This window comes from Carcharodon carcharias, chromosome 13 (genome assembly GCF_017639515.1).
Source record: "Carcharodon carcharias isolate sCarCar2 chromosome 13, sCarCar2.pri, whole genome shotgun sequence".
NCBI classification, from domain to species: domain Eukaryota; kingdom Metazoa; phylum Chordata; class Chondrichthyes; order Lamniformes; family Lamnidae; genus Carcharodon; species Carcharodon carcharias.
Genome location: NC_054479.1, coordinates 1426299 through 1443213, shown reverse-complemented (window position 1 = coordinate 1443213; position 16915 = coordinate 1426299). Strand labels below are relative to the sequence as shown.

Below are 16915 nucleotides of genomic sequence, written 5' to 3'. Positions count from 1 at the left end.
ACTGATGTGTCATAGCAGTCATCATTAAACTTTTAATTCCAGATTATTATATTGAATTCAAGTTCCACCATCTGCAGTGGTGGGATTCAAACCCAGATCCCCACAGCATTACCCTAGGTCTCTGGATTACCAGTCCAGTGACAATACCGCTCTGCCACTGCCTCCCCATGGGAAGGGAAAACACCAACATGGACTAATTTCTATGTCATCATTTCAATGGAATGACCATGGTACTGTACTGCTTCACATTCTAGGAAATAGATATTGTGAACTGGCCCAGTACGTTCACACTGTTAAAACCAAAGGTGGAATTTTCCATGCCCGCTGGTGGTGGGTGATGGTGGCAAGGCAGGTCGTGATTGTCCGCTCAGCCTGCCAACAGCGGGTCACGTTTCCCACCAACGGTCATTGGGGAGCTCATTGTAATACATCAACGTATCATTAAAAGGTCTTATGACAGGTTCTTGGACTCCTGCCAGATCATCCATCCACACTGGCGGGAAAGCACATTGACATGTTTCATAACAGCACTTTGGGGGATCTGGAGGTGAGTGAACAGCATCATTCTGAAGAACTCGCCAGGATCACCTCTTGCTCAGCAGACTTCAGGGGTGCTGGGGGGCTGGGGTGAAATGCTGCCCTGTCTCGGAGGTGACTGTTGTTGGGGGGGTTGAGGGTGGGGGGGACAACTGCTGCCCTGGTGCTGCATCCCGCACTCAGGCAATCGAGATGAGAGGCAGGGTGGTGAGGGAAATGGCCACCCATTAGAGACACCTGTATAAACTGACCATTCCTCTTTTAACTAAGATAGTTCAGGTGCAGCCACAGGGATATGATTGGGGTTGGGCTCCTAGCCTGCCCACCCTTGCAAGCAATGTGGAGGCACCAAAGACTACCAAGCGCTCCAGAATTTATCCTCCCCGCCACCTCCCGCAGCCCCTCCCGGCACAGACTGTGAGTCCGCCATCACTTTATTGGACCGTGGAGCAGTTGGGCTGCACACGTTGTACAATCTCCTCGCCAACACTGGCCATGTAGCAGTCACTGCTGGAGGTGCTCACAGCCCCTTTGCAATCTCAGCATCCGGTTAGGAGCAGTCTCCCCCATGTCGCAGGTTGACAGGGCAGCCATACAGCGCATTCACCTGTGGCCATCTGAGGGGTGGCCAGCACGCTCCGGGAAGCATTAAGGGGCAGTCACACAGGGCCAGGAAAGATGCTAAGTACACCCATGCTAACCACGTCTTTTTCTTTCGTGCCACAGGAGGACCACATCAGGATCATGGAGCCTGGTGACCTAGCTGTATGCCTGATGGCCTACAGAGAGCATAGAAGATGGAGGAGAACTGAGGCTCCTGGCTGTGCAAAGGCAGGAACAACAACCTCATGAAGGGGCAGCATGGACCCCTGCACGTGCTGCCCAGAAGCGACAGTGATCGGTGGCTGGTCGGCGCCTAGCGACACCCAGGGTCTATAGAGGCTGCCTGTCATTCCTGCATATGACTGAGAACCAGTGTCATTGCCGACTACACATGTCTAGGGACCTGGTCGCTCACGTCTGCCACTTACTGCAGGAGATGGCGCCAAGGGAACATGGAAGGCATCCTCTGCCAGTGGCTGTGAAAGTGATTGCGGCGCTCAATTTTTATGCCAGTGGCTTCTTTCAGGACTCCACAGGTGACCTCTGGGATTTCACGATCCGCCTCCCACAAATGCACACATGAGGTCACGGATGCCACCTTCGTTAGAGCACACAACTTTGTGGATTTCACCCGGGAGAGGGACAGCCAGGATGCAAGGTCCCTTGGATTCACCGTGATCTTGGGATTCCCACAGGTGCGGGGTGTGATTGACTGTACTCATGTGGCGTTCAGGTCTCTGTCGCTATACATGTTGGACTACATCAACCTCAAGGGCTTCCACTTGCTGAATGTGCAGCTGGTATGCGACCACCAGACCTGCAGGCGTGCGCACGGTTTCCAGGGAGTGCGCACAGCACCTACATCCTAAGTCGATCACAGATCCCTGGAGTCCTGCAGTGTCCACAGAGGCTGCAGGGTTGGCTCCTCGGGGACAAGGGCCACCCACAGAGGACGTGGCTGATGACATCCATGCGGTGGCCTCAGACTGCAGCAAAGCGACGCTATAACGAGGCTTGTGCAGCAACTCGCAACTTGGTGGAGCCGTTGGGACTCTGAAGATGAGATTCCGGTGCCTGGACCAGCCTGGTGGAGCCCTGTAATACAGTCCGCAGAGGGTGTCATGCATCATCGTCGTCTGCTGCGCCCTTTACAACCTGGCGCTGCAATGGGAATAGGAGCTGGCTGAGGAGGAGCTGGAGGTCTCCTCCAATGTGGACACCGCCGACGGGAATAAGGGTGAGGAGGTCCTCGGAGGCAATGATGATGGGGATGAGGCTCTTGCACTGGCTAGACGAGGCAGGTGTGCTCAGGAGGCCCTCATAGCTGCTAGATTTGTGGAGGATGATGACATGCAGCGAGGAGACCCCATAGACCCTCACATCACTTTTGTGAACGTTTGACCCTAGTCTGTTTTATGGCAGCGCGAATATTCTCTGAGAATGCTCCTGTCATGGAGATGCAGTGGAGTCCCTAATAGTAGTTCAGTTGCAGGAGCATGGTGACAATATACAGTGAGGACACTCCATAAATCTTCACATAGCCTTTGAGAATGTCTGACTCCTGTCTGGCCGAGGCAGCTCGCTTGCGCTCTGTGATCAGGGTCATATCATAGTGACACAGCTGTGAAAATTTAGAAGCATCCGATGATTTGTCCACCTTCAGCACCTGAGCCCTTCAGGAGCTTGAGCACAGCATCAGTGGTCACAGATGCTGGTGTGATGGGGGCCAGCCCCACTTTAAAGATGCTGAGAGCACACAGAGAATGAGAGAACTGTGTCACCTGCCCACTACATTCTAGCAGCAATGACCAGCAGCGCCGAGGTGCAGGCATCAGTAATGTTTCCAGGGAGTGTGAGACTGGACCATCACTGTGGTCTGAAGGCTGCACAGACACAGGGAAGAGGCCCTGGACTGAGACACCTGCTTTTATCTTGTGCAGGAAGGTTTCACATCTGAGTGACAAGAACACTGCTCATCAGAACAAGGAGCCACAGGCAGGGAGATATTCTTGGGAGTTTATTGACAATAGTGAACATTATGTATAAGTGATTAACACCCGTGCTCAGGCTGTGTAACTAATTCTCCTTAACTTTCCTAACCCTGCGGCTATGTCTTGGTGCTCCTTGGATATCCACAGTGGAAGTGGAGGCAGCCTGCTGACTGCAACACCCTGCCTGTGATGACTTTGGCAGGCGTCCTCTGGAGGACCAAGACTTGGAGGGCTCCGGCCTGCCTTCAGGGTCCTGCTGTGTGGCAGTGGCACTCTCCTCGGCCTGTGGAGCTGGAGCTGTGGAGGTCACAGGACGAAGGGAGTCAGATGGGCCGGACACTCTGTCACCTGGATGGAAGGGCCTGGAGTGTGCAGCTGCTGATCCTCCTCCCTATGGGTGCCTGAGTGCCCCAGGCTGACTCCTTGAGGAGCAGGGATAGCTGGAGTGAGATTGAGCTGCCTGGCACCCCTCTTATGTACGTACAGTTGGAGGCCAACTATAGCATCAGTGATGGAGTTGAGCCCGCGCAGCAGTGCAGGACCAATACCCTGGACCAAGGTCTTCATGGCGGCCACCACCCTACCAGTGTTGACCTCGAAGTGCTGGCATGCCAACGCAATCACCTCAGCCTGAAGGTGGATGGACTCCTCTGTTGTGCCTTGCAATCTGAGGAGTGCAGTGGACATCCTTTCCTGATGTTCCCGAGCTTGCCTTTGCAGCTCCAGTAACTGTGACATGACCAAGTCGAGAGGCTCATCATCTGACCCGGACTCAGCAAATTTCTGGCCTCCAGTCCTCCGAGTGCCGGGGACCTGGGAAGTCCCTGCCTCCACCAGCTGTGGATCAGACGGTGCGATGTGCTCACCAGATTGTGATCCCAAGGCTACTCTAAAGCTAGGTCCCACTGAGGTGTGCGTCTCTGCGCTGGTGGAGGGTGTGGGTGAGATCTGTGATGGGACTTCAGGGAGGATGCCTCCAGGTTCCACTTCAGAGTTTTCTTTAGGGCTCGATTGGAGGCCCTGGGTCATGGACCCTGTCGGCTGTTTGGCAGATGTGCCTATGAAAGCAAGAGGAGATAATTAGTGCATGGCAGTGGCCTGTGAAACAGGACACATCACTCACAGCATGGCTGTCTAGTGGATGTTGCACTGCTGGATCCTCACTTGGTAGAGCAGCGCTGACCTCATCGTCAGCACAGGAACGGTCCAGATTGTGGCCGGCCAGCTGGGTGGCTCTGTTTTCAAAGTCTGTGAGGACCTTGATTTCGAGCATTCCGCTGCCAATCTGTGATCTTTCTCTCTTGTTGTGTGCCAACTTGTCCTGCATGGACAGGGATGGAGAGAGTGTAAGCAGGACGCCTGCCAGGCCAGATGATAAGTATACCTGGCCTGCGTGGGTGGTGAGTTGTCCCACGGACAGGATGAGGACAATGACAGTGAATGTGAGAGAGTGAATGGTGATGTTCCTTGAACTGGCAGTGAGTGAGGGCCCTATGGTTGTGTGATGGGTTTGTGAGAATGATGAGAAGAGTGACTTACCCTGGTGGAACGGAGGAGATTATTCATCCTCTTGTGGCGTTGGGTGGCTGTCCTCTTCTGAAGGGCATTGGTGCTGACCGCCACTGCCACCACCTCCCAAGCCGGGTTGGTGACCCTGAGCGGGGGTACAGGACATCCCGGCGGCCTCCACAGCATCCAGCAGTCGTTCGAGGGACCTGTTGTTGAAGCAGGGGGCTGCAGTCTTTTTTCCTTTGCTGGCCAAGTCTCCCAGGAAGCAGTGCTGAGCTGGTGGTGATGAGCGCTTTGCTGGCAACTGTCTTTTAAACATGGTGGCCGGCGTGATGATAGCGGGCAGGCAAATGAGACCCCGCCCCCCCATGGAAATGGCGTTTTCCTGGGAATGAATAATGTAGTGGGCTCAAGATGATATGGCATGAAAACTCGCCATCGCTGTCAGCAGGTGGAACGCCATTTTGCCCACCCACTACTGCACTTAGTGCAAAGTTGGGAAAATTCTGCCCCAACTCTCCAGTGGCTGGAGTTTCACAGACCCACAGGAACCTAGTCTCTGCTGCTGCGCTAAAAGGGGAAATGGATTTTCCAGTGTGAATATAGGGACTGGACTGCCAGACTCTCAGAATCAGAATTAAAATCTGCATCTGTATAAAAACAGCTTCACTTTCAAAGAAATGAGAACATTGAAAGAATTGAAAAATAATAATAAGCTGCCAGGGACAAATCGTATGTGTTTCCTTTTCATTTCCAGTGATCAATGTGTGTGTGTGTGCGTGTGTGCGTGTGTGTGTGCGTGTGTGTGTGCGTGTGTGTGTGTGTGTGTGTGTGTGTGTGTTTTCTTATCCTCTGGAGTGGCTTACTTAATTTTTAATAGCCCGGCAGCAAGCTTTTGTGCATTTAAAAATGAGCAAGTTTATTTTAATTCTTGCACACTTGCCCCAGAAGTTAATGAAAATGCGTCATCTCATTCACTCGACTTGGTCACATACACCCGGTGGACTCTTCCTGGCCTGCTTGGAGCAGGATATTGACAGGCTGGGGAACTTCATTGAGCAGGAGGCGGTGGCAAGAACTTTGGCAATTAAGTTCTGGGAACTTTAAAGATGTGTCAAACTTCCTGACAACCACTGCCGGGAAGCTCTTTTTCATGCATTTGTATCTTTGCATGCTCATTAAAAGGCCAGGTCACCAGAATTAAGTTCCCCTCCAAATCAAGTTATCCGCAAGCGAGAAAAGCACACATTCGGATTCACAATTGCATATAAATGGCATGCACCTCGGCTTCTTACTGGACTTCAGAGTGAGTACCTACTGCTTTGTCCTTCTTGGCTACTGTTCTTAAATGTCACCCAATTGATTGAGACCGGGTGCCGGTAGGCCAATCTGCACAGAGACTGAACACAGGAGGCAGGGTCAGCAGGGAAGTGGGGAGTGAAGGCTGGGCGTGGGAAACAGGGTCAGGGTCAGTGGCGAAGGGTGGAGACGAGGCTAAACATGGGAGACAAGATCAGGGTAAGTGGCAAAGGGTGGAGAGGAGGCTGGGCATGGGAGACAGGGTCAGGGTCAATGGCAAAGGGTGGAATGGAGACTGGACATGGGAGATAGGGTCAGTAGCGAAGGATGGAGAGGAGGCTGGACATGGGAGACAGGGTCAGTAGCGAAGGATGGAGAGGAGGCTGGACATGGGAGACAGGGTCAGTAGTGAAGGATGGAGAGGAGGCTGGACAGGGAGACAGGGTCAGTAGCGAAGGATGGAGAGGAGGCTGGACATGGGAGACAGGGTCAGTGGCGAAGGATGGAGAGGAGGCTGGACATGGGAGACAGGGTCAGTGGCGAAGGATGGAGTGGAGGCTGGGGAAGGAAGCCAGACTGTCTGCAGCTGTTTAGGAGGGGGCATCCAGGGAAGGAAGCCAGTTTCTCCAGGACATGTTGAGAGGGTAAGCATGTCACGCAGGCATTGGTCTCATTGGTTAGTGGATGGGCTTTCTGGGCTGTGAGTGTTGTAGAGAGATGGGTATAAAGGGTTGAAGGTAAGTGATGTCAAGAGTTGGGTTGAAGTGAGGGTACTGGGAGGTGGATGGAGGTGAATGTTTCCCGGTCTGGCCTACATGTGACTCCAGACCCACAGCAATGTGGTTGACTCCTAAATGCAGTCTGAAATGGGCTAGAAAGCCACCCAGTTCAAGGGTAATTAGGGGTGGGCAATAAATGCTGGGCTAGCCAACGATGCACACATCCCATGAACGAATAATAAAAAAAAATTCTGAACCACTTCCAGGTTCTCGGCGATTGCAGGGCTGGTTCCTTGGGACAAGGAATACCCTCTGAAAAACTGACAGCTGATGCTGGTTCGCCATGTGCAGTGTACTGCCAAGGAGAGTTACAATGCCACACATACCTCCACATGGGCCACCTTTAAGAAGATGATAGGCCTCCTAAGGATGAGGTTCAGATGTTTGGACTGCTTAGGCGGGCTCTCCAACAGTCACCATCATCGTTGTTTGCTGTGCCCTATATAACCTTGCACTACAAAAGTCTTTGCAGAGGGAGACATGGAGAACCGAGATATCTGTTTCGACAATGAGGATGGGGAAGGTGATGGTGAGGGCCAGGATGTCACGGAGCCACATGCAGAGACCATTGCAAGGGCATGACTTGGCAGGCAGGCCCGTGACAATCTGATAGCGAACAGAGTGACCTGTCGATACTTATCCTTTACTATTTGGTTTTCAGTCCTCTGCTGGCTGGCAGGCCGTGGCTTCTTATTTGTAACACATGTTATAATTTACTCTCATGTCCCTTGATTTATGAGTTAGATTGCACTATTTAACATCAGCCCTGCTAGTGGTTTGATCCTTTGCATGCCCCAAACGGTCCTGATATCCAGTCCCCTTGCACCAGATGTGTGCATCAGAACCCGCACGGCGCTCCGTTTACCCACACCGAACGTGTGCATCAGAAACCGCGCGGTGCTCCGTTCTCCTACACCGAACGTGTGTGTGTCAGAACCCGCACGGCGCTCTGTTCACCCACACCGAACGTATGCATCAGAACCCGCATGGCGCTCCGTTCACCCACACCGAACGTGTGTGCGTCAGAACCCGCATGGCGCTCCGTTCACCCACACCGAACGTGTGTGTGTCAGAACCCGCACGGCGCTCCGTTCACCCACACCGAACGTGTGCATCAGAACCCGCATGGCGCTCTGTTCACCCACACCGAACGTATGCATCAGAACCCGCACGGCGCTCCGTTCACCCACACCGAACGTGTGTGTGTCAGAACCCGCACGGCGCTCCGTTCACCCACACCAAACGTGTGTGTGTCAGAACCCGCACGGCGCTCCGTTCACCCACACCGAACGTGTGTGTGTCAGAACCCGCACGGCGCTCCGTTCACCCACACCGAACGTGTGTGTGTCAGAACCCGCACGGCGCTCCGTTCACCCACACCGAACGTGTGTGTGTCAGAACCTGCACGGCGCTCCGTTCACCCACACCGAACGTGTGCATCAGAACCCGCACGGCACTCCGTTCACCCACACCGAACGTGTGTGTGTCAGAACCTGCACGGCGCTCCGTTTACCCACACCGAACGTGTGCATCAGAACCCGCACGGTGCTCCGTTCACCCACACCGAACGTGTGCATCTGAACCCGCATGGCGCTCCGTTCACCCACACCGAACGTATGCGTCAGAACCCGCACGGCGCTCCGTTCACCCACACCGAACGTGTGTGTGTCAGAACCCGCATGGCGCTCCGTTCTCCTACACCGAACGTGTGCGTGTCAGAACCCGCATGGCGCTCCGTTCACCCACACCGAACGTGTGTGTGTTAGAACCCGCACGGCGCTCCGTTCACCCACACCGAACGTGTGTGCGTCAGAACCCGCACGGCGCTCCGTTCACCCACACCGAACGTGTGCATCAGAACCCGCATGGCGCTCCGTTCACCCACACCGAACGTGTGCATCAGAACCCGCATGGCGCTTTGTTCACCCACACCGAACGTATGCATCAGAACCCGCACGGCACTCCGTTCACCCACACCGAACGTGTGTGCGTCAGAACCCGCATGGCGCTCCGTTCACCCACACCGAACGTGTGTGTGTCAGAACCCGCACGGCGCTCCGTTCACCCGCACCGAACGTGTGCATCAGAACCCGCATGGCGCTCCTTTCACCCACACCGAACGTGTGTGTGTCAGAACCCGCACGGCGCTCCGTTCACCCACACCGAACGTGTGCATCAGAACCCGCATGGCGCTCCGTTCACCCACACCGAACGTGTGCATCAGAACCCGCACGGCGCTCCGTTCACCCACACCAAACGTGCGTGTGTCAGAACCCGCACGGCGCTCCGTTCACCCACACCGAACGTGTGCATCAGAACCCGCATGGCGCTCCGTTCACCCACACTGAACGTGTGTGTGTCAGAACCCGCACGGCGCTCCGTTCACCCACACCGAACGTGTGTGTGTCAGAACCCGCACGGCGCTCCGTTCACCCACACCGAACGTGTGCATCAGAACCCGCACGGCGCTCCGTTCACCCACACCGAACGTGTGCATCAGAACCCGCATGGCGCTCCGTTCACCCACACCGAACGTGTGCATCAGAACCCGCATGGCGCTCCGTTCACCCACACCGAACGTGTGCATCAGAACCGCACAGCGCTTCGTTCACCCACACCGAACGTGTGTGTGTCAGAACCCGCACGGCGCTCCGTTCACCCACACCGAACGTGTGCATCAGAACCCACACAGCGCTCCGTTCACCCACACCGAACGTGTGTGTGTCAGAACCCGCACGGCGCTCCGTTCACCCACACCGAACGTGTGTGTGTCAGAACCCACACGGCGCTCCGTTCACCCACACCGAACGTGTGTGTGTCAGAACCCGCACGGCGCTCCATTCTCCTACACCGAACGTGTGCATCAGAACCCGCATGGCGCTCCGTTCACCCACACCGAACGTGTGCATCAGAACCCGCACGGCGCTCCGTTCACCTACACTGACCGTGTGCGTCAGAACCCGCACGGCGCTCCGTTCACCCACACCGAACGTGTGTGTGTCAGAACCCGCACGGCGCTCCGTTCACCCACACCGAACGTGTGTGTGTCAGAACCCGCACGGCGCTCCGTTCACCCACACTGAACGTGTGTGTGTCAGAACCCGCACGGCGCTCCGTTCACCCACACTGAACGTGTGTGTGTCAAAACCCGCGCGGCGCTCAGATCTCCCGTGATCTCAGGCACCTGTAAATAGAAATGAAATTTTACCCATGCCCTCACAAAGTCCACATGCTTGGCACATTAAAAGGAGTATAATTTCTTATCTTGGCAGGAATGCACTCATGTCACCCTCACCCCTGCTCCCAATGGGGAGTGGACCTTGCAAGGAGCTCTTTCAGGTGGAACCAGAAACATGGGCACACAGGGAGGTACAGCATGAATAGACTTTTTGGCCCCTTGAGATTGCTCCGCCATGCACCTTGATCAGGCGAGTTCTTATAACAGGTCCCCGATTGCCAATTGTCCTCAATAGCCCCATATCCCTTTACATCATTATCATCCCGAAAAGTACCACTCACTACCCTCCAAATGCAGAGAGGTCTATACCTCTCAATCCTCGGGACGGTCCAGCACACAGGCCCACTCTACTCTCTCTCACCTCATGAGATAATACTCCGGTCCTTTAATGATGTTTAATGCACTTGGTTACAATCCCTTTATGCAAAGTCTATTTCTACCTTTGACAAGGGCAAACAATTCTCCAACTGAGGTCTCACAAAGGCTGCAGTCAACTGCACTCACCCCTCTTTAAATCCTACACTCAATCCCTCTTGCAGTCAAGGCCAACTTGGCCATTGCCTCCTTGCGGACTTCACCTGCATGTTAGCTCAATATTACATTTGAACAAGGACAGCCAGGAATGATTGGACATGCACACAGTGTCATTCTCCTAACATCTAGGGATGCCCCTGTTTTTTGCTCAGACCACAGTGTAGTGCTTCACTCTTTAAACTGTCAAATGCACCTACAGTGTTCCTTGTCGCTCACATGGCCTGTTTAACTCCCGTCAAGTGCTCCTGGCATCCACCCACCTCCCCCATCAGGGCAACAGCAGCAGGAGATGCAATGACCTCACTGGAAACTCTGCGCAGGCATAATTCTCAGAACCTGGTGAGCTGCAGGTAATGGATTGCACTATGTGTGCCCAGGCTGCACACTCACAAACTATGGCCAGTGTTTAATCATGCACATAGGGGATTATTGAGTCATGAATGTGAGAGAAGTGAATCTATAGGAATTCATTATCGGACTCTGATGGGGGCCCACATTCCAGATCCTTAAATGCCCACAACCATTGAAGCAACGAGCAGCAAGATAGAATCCAGGAAACTTCCAAACTGTGCAAGTGCCAGAAATATATACAATGGTTATACATTCGTGCCATCAGTATGCTTTCCAAACTTCTTTATCTTTTTGTTTTTATCACAATGTCTAGGTGCAACCCCGACGCTCACAGCTGAGGTGGAGGCAGCCTGCTGACTGCTGTGCCCTGTTGACTGTGATGACTTTGGCGGGTGTCATCTGATGGTCTGAGGCCTTGAGGGCCCTGGCCTGCTTAAGGGTTTCCTGTTCAGGTGCAGGTTCATCTCCTTGGCCTGACCTGTTGGAGGTGAAGGGTCACTAGCAGAGGGGAGGTGGAGAGGCAGGGCACCCTTGGAGTGTCCTGGGATGAAGCCCCTGGGATCCTGGCTGCCACTCTTGCTTCCAGTGGGTGCCTCATGGCACCTCCCTGATTCCTTGAGGAGAAGGGACACCTGGAGGGGGTCGAGGTGCCCAGTCCCGCTCTCACCTGGCCACTGCTGCACTGCACCCATGGCTAAAGTGACAGAGTGCAGGTCAAAGCACATATCCAGCAGACACTGTGGATGCTGCTGGACCTGGGTCTCCAAGGCGGCCGCCACCCTGTCCATGGAGGCAGCCAAGCACTCGCATGCCGGAGTCACAACATCAGACAGAACGTGGACTGACTCCTCCAGCCTTCGGTCCAGTCTGCGCATGGCCTCTGGCATCTCTGTCTGATGTTCCCCTGTCTGTCTCTGTATCTCCATCGGGTCTCTTATGGCCAAGTCTAGAGGCTCATCATCTGCATGGGGCTGAGCAGGGGCCTGGTCTCCAGCTCTCCTCCGAGTAGCAGAGACCTCAGCTGTCACTTCCTCTGCCAGCTGTGGACCCATGTCTGTGATGGTCACCAGATTGTGACCCTGAACCTATTGTAAAACATGCACCCACCGAGGTGACAGTATCTGCGCTGGTGGAGGGTGCAGGTGAACGCCTCTGAGGATTCGGAGGTATCCACCTCAGAGATGGTGGTGGGGGTGGGCTGCATTCTTTTCCTCCCTTTTTTTGCTGGTACCTGTAATGGAGAAGAGAAAGATTTAGTGGATGCCTAAGCAGACTCCCTTATTAAAACAATATCTCACTCTGTGGGCGCAGCTGACAACTGCAGTCTGGAGGCATCCTTACTGGCTTCCTGGGAGAGTATGTCTCGCCTCGAGCGCAGGCACGTTCTGGTCTGGCAAGTTGCAAGACAGAAAGCAACAGTGATGTCGCAGGCCTGCATTAAGTGACTGGCTGTCCGGGTGCCCTTTAAATCTCATGAGCTGACAGTGGGAACACCGACTGCTTGCCTGCCTCCACTGTAAGATTTGCCGTGCTCCTTGCGCATGCATATCTAATGAGCTGAGCAGCGTAGGATTGCATATGGCCAGCCATCTGGCCCCTCCGCATCTGACCCTGGCCGAGTAGGAATCAGTCTCATTTCTGCTCCCACCACCCAATTTGTAATGCGGAATGGAAGATTCCGCCTACAAAATTAGATATAGATGAAGATAAAAAAGTAGTTATAAAAATGAAATTCATCTCAGTGAGAGATGTTGTTTCTGATGCTTTGGCTGGAGTGAAGTTTTTGATAAACAGAAATTTCTCTGTGGCTGTGAAGGTTCCTGTAGTTGATCTGCCCAGGAGGTTGCTCTCTCAGGTGAACTTGAAGTTGGAACAGGATAAAAGAGAATCCTTCTTTCCCTTCCAAGGTATTGCTGTTGGGTACCTTGGCTGCTTAGTTGACTACAGTGGTCGATGGCCTTTGATGGTGTTTTGTGATGATGGAGTTCTGCTGGAAGTTTGCTGTTACGTTGTAAAAGCAGAGAGCAAAGATGGCCACCTTAACTATGTGACCTCATATCAAGTGCCAAGTCTTTGTCCAAATAAAGCAGTGTGCCAATTGAATAAGCATTCTGGACTGTGGCTTTTCACACCTGTGGTTTAAACAGCCAAAGGCCTTTGTGTTTGAAGGACAGACCATCATATTGTACCGAGGTGGTGTCTGACCCAGAATGAGACACATCAATCAATAATGTACTCTTCTGTTCTCTGCAGTGACAGTCTAGTTTCAATCCACAAGAGAGGTCTAGTGATTCCTGGATGCCACATTTTGCAGTCTTTAAAAATGTGGTTTGTAAAATTGCTTTAAAAATATGTGATATCAACTTGCCTGTAGGAGGTATACAAAGCACTTAGATGTGACCAAATAAGGGACCATCAATGGCTGAAGTACACAGGCCCTTATTCTATAAACAGATATTTATTGCCTTTTAAAAGTATATTTAACAATAACATTTTAGAATATTGTAATTTTCAGAGGAAATTGAATCTCTTCCACTTGCCAACACTCCCGAGGTATTTGGCCTTCACCCCAACGCCGAGATTGGTTACTATACACAAGCAGCTCGAAGCATGTGGGGACATCTGATTGATCTGCAACCACAGACAGGTACCTTTCAGTTCGAATTGCCAGAATTTATCTCCTGGTGTCTGTGTGTAAATCTTGCATGTTAACTTGTATTTAATATACAATACAGACTGGCCTTGCCAGAACTGCTCCTAACACAATGTTCATTTGGACTTATCAGCCACATATGGTTGAATATGTAAAATACATTAAGTAGCTAAGTTAAATTTTGGTTTATTTTAACTGCTATTATAATGTTACTAATTGTAGCTTGATACGTTCCTTCATCATTAACAAACAGTGCGCAGTGTTCTTGACAGTCCGTTTGTTAATAGTTGATCTATTCAAAGTGATTTCACACCATGGTCACAGTTGGTCTATTAACCTGGTCTGTTGCAACATTCTCAACAAACTTCAAGCTTACATTGAGTTAATAATGTTTGAACAATGCAGGAACCACTGCCCATGCTCAAAGTATTTCAATTGCTAAAAATTTAAGCCAGTTGTGCAAATTGAGCCATCTGTATTTTATTTCGTTTTGGGCTCAGAGAAACAGAATTAACTTCTCAAGTTCATATTCAGTCTGGGCTCGAAATGTTAACTCTGTTTCGCTCTCCACAAATGCTGTCAGACCTGTTGAGTTTATCCAGCATTTTCTGTTTTTGTTTCAAGATTTCCAGCATCTGCAGTAATTTGCTTTTAGCCTTGGGCTCATACCTCTGTAAGTTCCTATTTCTGCTTATCTAATTAGAACCCTCATCCTCAAATCCCTCCAAGGAGTATCACTGACACCCCTCCTTTTCATGGGTAGCACCCTCCCCTCTCTCCCTGGGGTAACACCCTCTCACTGACACTGAGTAAAAGAGGAGTCTGGAACCAGTCTTCCCTTAATATGTTTCAGATTTCCAGCATCTGCAGTATTTTGCTTTTTTCCTTAACATGGGTTTATTCACAAAACCCAGAGAGCACAGGATCAGACTCCGTTTCCCTTGCACCACCTCCTACTCCTCAACTGGAGCATGCACTTCATCTAACATCCCTCCTCTCTATGGGGTAACACTCCCATCTCTATGGGGTAACATCTCTCTCTATGGGGTAACACACACCTCTCTCTCTGGGGTAACATTCCCCTCTCTATGGGGTAACATCTCTCTCTATGGGGTAACACACATCTCTCTCTCTGGGGTAACACTCCCCTCTCTATGGGGTAACATTCTCCTCTTTATGGGGTAACATCTCTCTCTATGGGGTAACACACACCTCTCTATGGGGTAACATTCCCCTCTCTATGGGGTAACATCTCTCTCTCTGGGGTAAGATTCCTCTCTCTATGGGGTAACACACACCTCTCTCTCTGGGGTAACATCTCTCTCTATGGGGTAACACACATCTCTCTCTCTCTGGGGTAACATTCCCCTCTCTATGGGGTAACACTCCACTCTCTATGGGGCAACTGTCCCTTGTCTAGAGGGTAAGATAGTGGGAACTCCAAACTTAACACTTCTGCCTCTCTAATTTGTTCTCCATCTTTAATAACCTTCTTAAAACCAACTCTCTTTGACCAAACCTTTAATAGCTCCTCCTAATCTCTTTCTGTGTCCATGGAGGGCCTTTAGTTCTTCGCTCTCTTTCCATTTGTGCTGTTTTTTTTGCATTCAAGGCACTGCTAGTAGTAGTTATTAAACGTTATCTCTTAGACCAAGTTTTCAGTCATCTGTCCTGGAATCTCCTTATGTGGCTTATTGTCGGATTTTGTTTGTACTCCAGTGAAGTGCCTTGGGATCTTTTACTACTTTTGACGGCATTATATAAATGCAACTTACTGTTGTAGTTTTAACTACTGGGTGAGGAGGTCTGTGCAACCATTTAATCACACATCTCTCTGGTGTCCAAAGTATACATATAAACAAGGACAAAGTGATTAGTCATTGAAAGGCACTGCCAGACCTATCTTTTATTTCAGATTTCCAGCATCTGCAGTATTTTGCTTTTGTTATATTTAATGACCTTCTGTATTCTGGTGAAATAATCAAATGTTTTTGTGTGTAGGGGAGTCTGGCACTGGGATGGCTCGTGATGAGTACATTAGCCATGTGGCTAAGGATATCGAAAGCAAGCTTCCAATCCTGTTTGATCTTGACACTATCTATAAAAAATTTGCATTGCAAATTACACCAACCACGGTGGTGCTGCTTCAAGAACTAGAGCGCTTCAACCTTCTAACTGATCGTATGTCCCGGTCCCTGATGGAGTTACAGAGGGTAGGTGTGCTGCACTGGGTTCTCTGAGAATTCAGTAACATTTATTAAAATCTACAATTTGCCACTGATAACCAGTGAATGTTTGTAGCTTAAAGCTGATTATTTACTCCAACCACAAGTTTGCTAGTACTGGTGGGCAGGAGAATTTTACTTCATACAAGAGTTCCCCCTTTTGAAAACATCCTTGTGCTTTCTCTGATCACTGAGAAACAAATAACACAGAGGAGTCCATTCAATCCATCGTGTATATGCCAGCTCTGAAAAATATTATCCAATTTGTCTCATTTTCTTTTCCCCTCTCCATATCCATTGAAATTTTTGTTTTAAATTTTTGTCCCACTTCCAGTTGAAAGTTGTTATGGGTTCGGCTCTGCCCACTCATCCAGGCTGATGTTCTGCAGAAACAGATTCTCCTTCGTTCTTTTAGTGTGGGATTACCTTTCTGTCTTTGGTTACTGACTCACTGGCCAATCAAATCAGTTTTAATATTTCATTGTCTCTAAACCCCTCATTGTTTTGAACATCTGCCTGATTTCCTCTCTTTCTTTGTCCAGTTCACACAAGGCTGGATAATCCTGTCATTATATGATCAGCACTTTTAATTCTGAATTCTCTCCCAACTACTTTAACAGAGGAGTTAATCCATTTAAACTGAATGGGATGGTGCCTCCACTAAATGGAGGGGGAGCTCAGCATGTGTGTTGGCATGATTAAATGGGTGAGATTATTTTATAGACTTTAAGGAGTAGTGGAAGGGGAATTGTTCATTCTCCGAGGGGCCTTTAAAACATTGGCTTTCAACCATGTGTGAATTATTTAGAATTCTGCTTTGCACCGTTCTGTAAATTCTGTCTGTTCCAACTTGCATTGCTTGTCTAGAGGCTGCAGACTGGGAGATGGGATGAGGGGACAATGTTATTAATGTTATGTCTTTATTTCTAATGCTGTGTGGTTGTGTGCTATTTATTACAAGAGGAAAAGTAACTAGAAAACTAACATTAAGCTACTTTTAAAGGGAAAGTGTTGTCTATTAAATTGGCCATAACCCTACAAGTAAAATTAAATATTTACAAATTTATGCCCATGTTACATCTCACAGCCAAACTATCAAAGTAAGATACTTCCTCGTGTTTCTGCTACGTGATCTAGGGGAGGCAATGATAAACAGACTTCCAGGAGCAGCATTTACCTGGCTCCAGCAGTAATTA

At 50.7% G+C, this 16915-nt stretch overlaps 1 protein-coding gene across 1 annotated transcript in view; it reads left to right on the top strand.

Moving 5' to 3' along the window:
• dnah10 (dynein axonemal heavy chain 10) overlaps nucleotides 1–16915 on the top strand; it is a 317805-nt gene that overhangs the window by 297160 nt on the left and 3730 nt on the right. Inside the window, exons 74-75 of the mRNA XM_041203322.1 lie at nucleotides 13357–13488; nucleotides 15496–15707. Coding sequence (XP_041059256.1) covers nucleotides 13357–13488; nucleotides 15496–15707 — 344 coding nt within the window. The remainder of the gene's footprint in view (nucleotides 1–13356; nucleotides 13489–15495; nucleotides 15708–16915) is intronic.